The sequence below is a fragment of the Xenopus laevis genome, chromosome 6S (genome assembly GCF_017654675.1).
Source record: "Xenopus laevis strain J_2021 chromosome 6S, Xenopus_laevis_v10.1, whole genome shotgun sequence".
Lineage (NCBI taxonomy): Eukaryota > Metazoa > Chordata > Amphibia > Anura > Pipidae > Xenopus > Xenopus laevis.
The window spans coordinates 35,056,510-35,066,678 of record NC_054382.1 but is presented as its reverse complement, the minus strand read 5'-3'; the positions used below and the strand labels follow the sequence as shown (position 1 = coordinate 35,066,678).

At 39.9% G+C, this 10,169-nt stretch overlaps 1 protein-coding gene across 4 annotated transcripts in view; it reads right to left on the bottom strand.

The window, feature by feature from the left end:
* Nucleotides 1-10,169, bottom strand: part of tax1bp1.S (Tax1 binding protein 1 S homeolog) — a 49,001-nt gene continuing 38,832 nt past the window's right edge. For 2 of the 4 annotated variants that reach the window (XM_041567130.1, XM_041567131.1), the window contains exons 15-19: nt 8,836-9,001; nt 7,644-7,813; nt 7,416-7,418; nt 1,316-1,413; nt 1-749 (exon numbers count right to left, since the gene is read on the bottom strand). In XM_041567130.1, coding sequence (XP_041423064.1) covers nt 548-749; nt 1,316-1,413; nt 7,416-7,418; nt 7,644-7,813; nt 8,836-9,001 — 639 coding nt within the window. In that variant the 3' untranslated portion in view covers nt 1-547. 4 annotated transcript variants of the gene reach the window in all.

The following is a 10,169-nucleotide window of genomic DNA, read 5'->3' as shown; positions in this document are numbered from 1 at the left end:
AAACAAATGGAAGGCAGTTCGGGGAGATTGTCGCCACGCAGAAGAGGCGACTAAATCTCCCCGTCTGCCCCAACCCTTATACTGTGGCCTCTTCTGTCTTTAATGGATTAACTGCAAATGAAAACTGGGTTAAATCTATCTTACCCTTAAGAGAAGCAAGAAATTATATTGAAATCATTGCAGAGCATTCCTTAAGGAAAATTAACCCCTCTTCCTTGTTTGTAAGTGGGTTCTCCCACTCTCCAGTAAACAGACAGGTATTAGAATAGTGACTCGCACAACTATAGTCTATTATAAATGTCTACTCAGATCAAATAACTACAGCATAGTAACAGCAACTGGACCAGGCATCTGTTGCACCCATTATAGAATATACTGCCATATTGCTTGCCTTGCATGAGGTGCCCAAGGATAGTTTCCGTCTGTTTAAGGGAAAGTAACGAGAGACCCTACTTCCAAGCAGCTTCTTCAAAGTGATGCTTTAAGCTACATTTCACATCTAGTTTTTAAGGTGATCTCCTCACCACTACATTACAAACATACAACTTTATTCAAAACTTAAGACATTGCCATCGAAGTGGGTTTGGACATGTCGTTCGAAGATCTGCTGGTCACAGTCTGGAGGGAACTGCTCGCTGCACATGGGACAGACTTTCCAGTGACTCTCCACGTGGGCCTCAAACTGGCCCTGGTCATAGTTGGGAGGAAATGACAGTGGACAGAGCGGGCACTTCTTATTTATAGTGTACCTGAAATACAAATGCAGCTGTTAATGGTGTGGTGCTGGGGTAATGAGCTTACAATCTACGACTATAATCTGTTATAAAAGTCACCCATGAATAGAAAACTCCCTGTGCACAAAGACTTAAAATATATTTTATTTGCAAATTCAAATCCAGTTATTTCCGTACAAAGGCAGCTGAAAGTGGACTCTGCCCTGCACCTGGGATGTGCGGGTATTAGAATGGAAACAAACATCACGATGTCTGCGGGTTTACTGGTATTTGGTCCCAGTGACTTTACCCAAAGACACCAAAAAGGAACACATGATAGTTCAGGTATGATGCTGAGGAAGGTTATGGGACAGGCAGGGCTCCTCTATGTGTCTTGGATCATTGAATGTGGAGATCCAGGATAAGCACCTCCAATACACTTATACAAACTCTCCCTGCATGTGTATCAGCCAGTTACAATTCCCAGAGGGGTCAGTTAAAATAAAACCCCATTATATAATTAGAATTCCTAGCTACTGATTCCAATGGAAATGACCAGTATAGTTCATGTACTTTCATAAAAATGTCCCAAAAACTATTACCCTGCTTCGAAGCAGAAGCCTGACTGGTTAGGCATGATGATGTGTGTAGGATCAGGGGTTTGTTCAAAATTCACATTATAATCATCATCATCTTCATCCTTTAAAACAGAAAGAAAGACCATCAGAGCAGTGTCAATATGACAACATTATTAGAGAGATTTATTCTAAATACACACTTTCCATCCAGTTGAGTATACATGACTGCTGCTGATTTTATATGGCAGACTGCAAAATAGTTGGTGCAGTAAAGGGGCAATTAAAGGGGAATGTAGCAACAGTACAGAAAAGGAAATATGTTAGGCTGTATATGTTGAGTACACCTGTGTGTGTAAATGTGTGTGCTTCAGTGTAGAACTATAAAGAAGGAAATGTGTGTAGAGCTGAATGTGTGTGTCATAGTACATATGAATATTAGAGTCCAACAGCAAATGTGAGTACAGCTCAACATGTGTGTTACTGTAAAGAGGGAATGGTGGGGGAAGCTCAACATGTGTGTTACTGTACAGAGGGAATGGTGAGTGAAGCTCAACACATGTGTTACTGTACAGAGGGAATGGTGGGGGGAAGCTCAACATGTATGTTACTGTACAGAGGGAATGGTGGGTGAAGCTCAACATGTATGTTACTGTACAGAGGGAATGGTGGGTGAAGCTCAACACGTGTTACTGTACAGAGGGAATGGTGGGTGAAGCGCAACATGTGTGTTACTGTACAGAGGGAATGGTGGGTGAAGCGCAACACGTGTTACTGTACAGAGGGAATGGTGGGTGAAGCTCAACACGTGTTACTGTGCAGAGGGAATGGTGGGTGAAGCGCAACATGTGTGTTACTATACAGAGGGAATGGTGGGTGAAGTGCAACATGTGTGTTACTGTACAGAGGGAATGGTGGGTGAAGCTCAACACGTGTTACTGTGCAGAGGGAATGGTGGGTGAAGCGCAACATGTGTGTTACTGTACAGAGGGAATGGTGAGTGAAGCTCAACATGTGTGTTACTGTACAGAGGGAATGGTGGGTGTAGCTCAACATGTGTGTTACTGTACAGAGGGAATGGTGGGTGAAGCTCAACATGTGTGTTACTGTACAGAGGGAATGGTGGGTGAAGCTCAACATGTGTGTTACTGTACAGAGGGAATGGGTGACGCTGAATGTGCTTTGTGTCTTGTGTATGAGATTACAGCATGACTGATTACATTTCTGCTTCTCAGCCAGGGCTCTGAGAGATGGTAACCAGTCACATATGTCCTTGCCCCAGAGCTTACAATTGAATCATCCTGCTACAGACAAACACAATAAGGTGAATAATCTGGATATGTATGCAGGGCTGCAGTTCCCTGAATAAAACAAAGCACAGCCTGCTGACATATAAACATGTACGTAGTATCCCATGGCCCTGGGTGCTGCTATGCAAAGCAAGGAAGATGCAACTTTATATAAATCTAGAATAAACTGATATAGTTGCCAACAGAGTCAGACAGAGAGTGCTATGTAGGTAGGAGGAGCCCCAAAGGAACTGATTAGTGCAGAATCATAAAATGAGATGTGCTGCTCATACAGATATCTGATCTGGGCTCCCAGCAAACCCATGCAAGTTAGACGGCCGTCACATCTCAATAGTTCCCCCTGACAAGCAGGGAATGAGCAAAGGCAACATGAGAGTGGCGTGTATGAGTGATGAGCGGGCAGCAGTGAGTGATGTGTACATGGAGCCGGCGCTACCCAAGCATGTCCTATGTGTCTCTTCAATTGCCCTGTGCAACTCAAACTACATCTCGTCAGCTGCACTAACAACACATAAATCTATAGCTGCAGAGAATGGATGGGAATATCTGCGTTGTTGCAATATCACAGGAAAGCTCATGGCAGCCGATACAATAAAACTCTGCCAGCCACAAACTAAACACCATCTATTTCCATGTGCTTCATGTTTAACCCTTGCATGTAGGCAAAATACCCAGGGGCCATGCAGCGGCACAGAGACGCCGACACACAGCTGGTAGGTGCACGCTGCATCTCAATGTGCCTGTATCCTCCTTGTCAAGAACAAGTACGGCAGGTTCTGTGACATTAAAGTGAATTCCTCCTGTTGCTACAGTCTATTCCATCTATCTGCTAGGTGTTTCCACTCATCTTACTGCCTGATGGAAGTGCCAGTTTGTAAGCTCATGGCGACGGAGGGCAGTCTGGGGAAGGAAATGATGAAGGGCAATTTGAACAGAACATAAAGCAGAGAACATTTCCTAGCCAGTTAGGGTAAAACTGGGGGCGGGGGTTTGAGACTATACAAGAATGACATATGAAATTGTTGTAGGATTAGGGACTAAAATAGACTACTGAAATATAATGGCAAACCACATTACCTCCTATCTGCACCAAGCACCAGTCATTATGCAACCAAGTTTTGGGTACTGCCTGGAGTGTGAAACGAATAGCTAGATAATCCGATGGATAGATCAGATAACAATTTCATGGCCAATATAATTATGTAATCATGTAATGCTGGAAAAAACAGATCATGGGTATAGTTTGTGTATTAAGGCTACAGTGTTTACAGCAGCCCCGTGCAGCTCTATCATCTCAGTAAATATATTTCTAATCGGGCTATTGACATGAAATTTACACCAGATGTCAGTAACAACCCAAGTAATCCACACATACAAAGAATTTCCATAAATCCATAAATTAAATTATGTGTTAAAATTAAGTGGAATGACAGAAAAAAAGAAGTATTTAAACTGAAATGTATTTAATAGAAAAGCCTTTGTTGGTAAACAGGGTCAAAACCCCGGCCATACTGCAAATCGCGACCGCGTCAGGAGGAAGAGGATGGGGTCAGCAGTAACAGACAACGGGCCTGCCCAGTCCAATCCTGTTGGTAATGACAACTTAAAGATGCCTCCTTTGCAGAGAAACTAGTCACATATTGCTCATTGCATTTGCTCAAATGTGAGTTTGGCCCACTCTTCCACACAAACTGTCTTCAAATCTTGAAGGTTCTGGGGTCTCTTCTATGATCTTCAGTTCTTTCCATTAATTTTCGATTGGTTTCAAGTCTGGTGATTGACTGGGCCATTCTAGCAGCTTTTTTTTTTTCTTTCTCTGAAACCAATGGAGAGTTTCCTTGGCTGTGTGTTTGGAGTCATTGTCTTGCTCAAATGTCCACCCTCGTTTCATCTTCAGTATCCTGGAAGATGGCAGCAGATTCTTATCAAGAATGTCCCGGGACATTTCTCCATTAAACCTTCCTTCAATTAGATGAAGTCTGCCAGTACCATATGCTGAAAAACAGCCCCACACTATGATGTTCCCACCTCCAAACTTCAGTGTTGGTATGGTGTTTTTGGGTGATGTGCAGTGCCATTTCTCCTCCAAACATGGTGTGTGCAATGTCATCAAAAGAGTTCAACTTTGGTCTCATCTGACCAGACTATATTCTTCCAGAATTTCATTATGCAGCTAACTTTAAATGAGCTTCAACATGCTTTTTCTTCAGCAGTAGAGTCTTGCACGGTGAGCATGCATAGAGGCCATGTTGGTTGAGTGTATTACTTATTGTTAGGGATGCATCGAAACCACTTTTTGGATTTGGCCAAACCCCCTAATTCTTTGTAAAAGATTCAACTGAATACCAAACCGAATTCGGATTTGGTTCGGCCAGGCACAAAGATTCGGCCGAATCCTGGTGAAAATGGGCGAATACCGAACCGAATCCTGGATTCGGTCCATCTCTACTTATTGTTTTCTTTTAAACAACTGTACCTGCCAATTCAAGGTCTCCATGAGTGATCCTTGGCTCTTGGATAATTCTTCTGATTATCCTTTTGACTCTTCTGCCCGAAATCTTGCAAGAAGCACCTGGCCGTGGCTAGTTTAGGGTGAAATTATTTCTTTCCACTTCTGGATTATGGCCCCAACAGTGCTCACTGGAAACAGAATCTTAAAAATATGTCTGTAACCAATGCCATCAGTGTGTTGTGCAACAACAAGGTTGCGAAGGTCTTGAGAGAGCTCTTTGCTTTTAATCTTCGTGAGATACATTTTGTGTGATACCTTGGTAATGAGAAACTGTTTTATAGGTCACCAATTAGGAATAAATCAGCTGATATTCATTTGCACTGATATGGGGCAGGATTGCTTTCTAAATACTGACAGATTTCAGCAAGTTTCTATGTCCTTTTGCACCTCCTTTTCTTAATTTGTTCAATACTTACTGTATCATTCCACTTTATTACACATAACTTAATTTATGGATTTATTTGTTTTGAGCTCTTTGTATGTGTGGATTACTTCGGTTGTAACCAACATCTGGTATAAATTTCATGTCAATAGCCCCAATATGTGTTGCATGGGTGCCTGGACATTTCAGCAATTTGCCAGATTATTCTGCTTATTCCACATGGGAAGAGTTGTATGAAAAGAAATCTGGTGACAGAAGAGCTCAGAGACAATGGCATACAGGCTTTCTATTTCTGCAGAACAGGATTTCAGTACACGAGCACAAGATGAGCGTAGCAGATTCTCTAGACTTGGACAAAACACCCAGGTCAGGAAAGGGTGTGTTTATTAAAGTGTCCCACAAGACTACACCATAGAATGGCCTGTCGTATGTAAGTGATATGATTAAATATGGAGAAGAGAAGTGAAAAGCATGTAATACTACGGAGCAGACACTTTCAACCTTAGAGCAGACAGCAAAAGATATGACAGGTTTTCTAATTATCTTCAATCACGCCTGTTGGGGACCTGAAGGCAGAATCCTCTATTAAAGGCGCTGAGTAGTAAGGCTAAACACATGCCTGTCTCTCCCCTGATCACTTTCTGCAAAGGTTAATAGCAATTATATGCAGCAAATGAGACTAAATGAGAAACAGGTCGTGCTACTGCTGTACTGAAAAGAGCACAGTGCTCAACAGATAAGTATTTCTCATCACCAGTGCCTTGCTAGGTCCAAGAAGCCCTGCCATGGAAATGTGAGATAGCTATTCCAGAGAACACGGTGGCATTTATAGAGAATTTACAGTTCCAGAAGTATGGTTCCTCCTTGCTGCCATGTTCTGCCAAGCAGAGTCAATTATCAAATTGAAATATTTGTCATAAGTAGTTATTTTACTAATACAAATGTGAAAAGATCAAGCATTCATGACATTTGTAAAAGGTTATGAGAAGCTAAAACAAGAAGTTAAACTGTGACATTCCACAAATCACTACAGTTTTTGAACTTTGGGATTTCTAGTCTGTCATTGCCCTCAAAATATTTCTGAATGCACTGGGGGGGGGGGGCTGGGCTTGCTTAAGATTGTACAAGCTTTCAGGCTTGAGCAATCTTTAAAGGAAAACTATACCCCCAAAATGAACAGATATTTTATATCATATTAAGTGGCATGTTAAAGAATCTTACCAAACTGGTGTGTGTGCGCGTGTGTGTGTCTGGCCCTTTTACATCATTTTCCTTGAGCCCCATTGTATGATATTCTGTGTGCGGCCTCGGATATCACCTGACCAGAAATACTGCTGCTCTAACTGTGACAGGAAAAAGTGTGGAAGCAAAAAACAGAATTTTATCTGTTAATTATCTGTTAATTGGGTCATGTGACCTAATATGTATGGTTTGTTTGTTTGCCCCGTGAATCATAGGGGGCCACTTAGTTCTTAAAATGGCAACTTTCCGTTTATAATTACCCAGTGGCGCATCCTACTAAAAAAAAAGTATATTATTAAGAAAATGGTTTATTGACACAAAGCAGGGTTTTTACAAATGAGCTGTTTTATGCAATATACATTGTTCAGGGTTATAATTAACCTTTAAGGATACCCTGTGAGAGTTGACAAACTCATGCTGGTATTAGGGCCCGACAACCTTGTTTTTTCACAATTCGTTTTTTTTTTGTTTGTTTTTTTATTAAAAACCACTTGCAGGTTGTTACAAAATGAAGGAACACTGCAAGATAATGTTGCATCCATCACCCCTTTCATTGAAAGATTTATATGGAGCATTATTTGCAGACAGCAGGATAAGAAACATCTGCACTAGAAAGCATTATGGCTGCACATAAAGGAACAAGTATGAGCACAAAGACATTAATACACTTTCAAACGTAACTTCCTTTGGTTCTTTTACGTCCTAAAGCCTATTCATAAATCCTATTACATTTGCTCAAGGATCAAAGATTCCGGATTGTAGTCAGATATATTTATATAATAATATTGTCTCTGGCAGAGAGGAACATATATTTTGGTTTACTATATGTCAAACAGCGTAATAATAAATTATACATACATAGAACACAGAGCCTGGAAACACTAGAACTGGCAATGACATGCTAGTAACTACCTTAGTAATTAGGCCTGCGTTGTCTTCATCAGGATCTTCCAAACCATCAGGTCGGCTAAGATTGCGAGCAGGTTGACTGCAGACAACCTTGTCTTGGAGACCCCAGGAGGTAGCTCTAATAGGAGGTCCTTGGACTTCATCTGGGTTATAAGCTCCATCTGCTCCATCTGAAAAATAGGATTAACTAGTTGATTGAATTATTTAAACATTTTTTGATAGTTTAATATGGTATTATTACCCCAAAACAGTGAAATTCTAATATTAAAAGGAGAAAATGGGACGGAAGACTGATACCTAACCACATCCCACATATTGCCAAAACATCTGTAGCAAGAAGTTGGCCAGCAGGGGGCCTGCAAAGCTATCCTAGTAATATGGGGGAGAGAAAGGACTCATTGGGGGGAGAAAGGACACAATTACACAGCAAGTCCAGTTGTTATTTTTGAATTACTTGTATTAGATATACAAGGATATCACATTTTAAGACATTGTTCCCAACTTTAAGGCTGGAGACAGTCAAATATAATCTGCATTGAGGAAGATGTAAATTAAATTTGTTTTTGCATAATTATCTCAAAATAGGTTTGTCACAATTTTCATTACTATAATCGATGAGATGCAAGACCATATAATTAATGGCAGAGCACATAGGTGTATAATTAAATCACTGGTCTCATCTTTTATTTTGCAGATGTTTTCTTCTCTTACAGGGGAATCCTAAGTGCCCAAATTGCATAAAAAAAAGTTAAAGCTTCAATTAGCCAAAAAAAAAAGGAAAACAGAATCTCAGATATTTCATGTTTTTGACATTGATCATTCAAAACTGCAATGGAAATCCCAGTAGGTAAGTACTGTGTTAACGGTTACACTCACACACATATCTATATCTCAATCATTCTCTTTCTCTATCTACATCATTTATCTATCTATATTGATCTATCAACTAACTATCTATATCTCTCTCTATCTATATATCTATCAGCTGTATTGTACTTGCCAAATGAGGGTGCCAAAGCAAACAAATAATTTCCACAGAAGAATAATGAGAATCATTAAAACAGTTTTAAGGTACAAGAGAAAATAAAGCAATGTGCAACTGACTGAAGAGTTAACTGCATTTTATTGAAGAGCTAACAGTTTGTATATTATGCCATTAAATTCATGCAGTAAGATTGAACCAGCCACATACCTCTAGTTGCTTGAGATGCATAAGGATTTCCAAACTGAAGAAGAGGCTGCTGAGCTGGAATGACAGGAACTAATTTCTGTTCGTCACAATATGGATTAAAAAACTGCAGGCCTTGGGTGTTACTTGCAGCCCAGTCTGTTTGTTTCTCCAGCTTTTTTTCAAGTTCCTAAAATAATGAACACAGATTAAATACCAGAAGGTATTCTGACAGCATATCAATAGCTTTGTATAATACAAATCAGGCAAAGTTGCTATAACAGTCTGCTAGTAACTGGGCAATGCTTCTTTAAAAGTAATGTGCAACTTAAAGGAAACAATGTAGGTCTCTATAAAAAATATATTGCATAAACCACTCATATGTAATACCCTGCTTCATGTAAGAAAAAACATTTTCATAATAATACACTTTTTTTTAGTAGTTATGTGCTATTGGGTAATCCTAAGTAAAAAATTGCCGTTTTAAGTATTATGGCAATTATTAGGGACCGTCTGACAATTCCTATCCACAGCAGTAAATGAAGGGAGAATTTCACTGCATACAGTCAGGGTTCTTATAAAAACTGTACACATTTTTTAATTAAGGTATATTGGAGATAGGTTTCTTTTTCATTAAAGAAAGTAAAAATGGGATTGTATTTTTTTGCCTTTCCTTGTCCTTTAAGTACAAGTAGTGTAAGTAGTGTCTGGCACAGGAAGGTTTCAGCCACACTGTATGGTTATATACATTCTGTGGTGAGTTCTGCCCTCCTATGTGGTTATACATGTACTAAATGAACAGCAGGGAGTTAATATTACACAGCGCTATGATACACATGTAGATGCAGCACATCTCTAGTATCTGCATCAGACTATTTGAACTATATTTACAATAAAAGTAGTCTGGTATCCAGCTGCAATTTCAGGTACCCCTGCAACTGCCATCTAAGCAATGGTGTGTGTCCACTGCTTCTAGGCAAGTCTCATATCTTGCTTTGTTGCAGAGGACCCTACATGTAAATATAACATTGCTATTGTCATTAAAAAAATGCCAGCAAGACTTTACTACAACGGAAATGTTTATTTTAAAACATGTATATGTTTTGGATGGTTTAGCACACGCATTTGTTCTGCTGCTTAAACATAAAACTTGTTTCTAATATTCACAGCTCATTGTTTTCTGATCACTTTACATTTTTTCCTCAGACACATAGGAATGGGATCCAGAAGAGCTTCTTGACTATATCTGGAGAATACAAACAGCTACCATGTAAATAATACATCTTCAATACAACAGTGTGAAGAAACCCATCAAGACACATGCATCTGAGGACAGTAGCACCTATAAATATTTTATC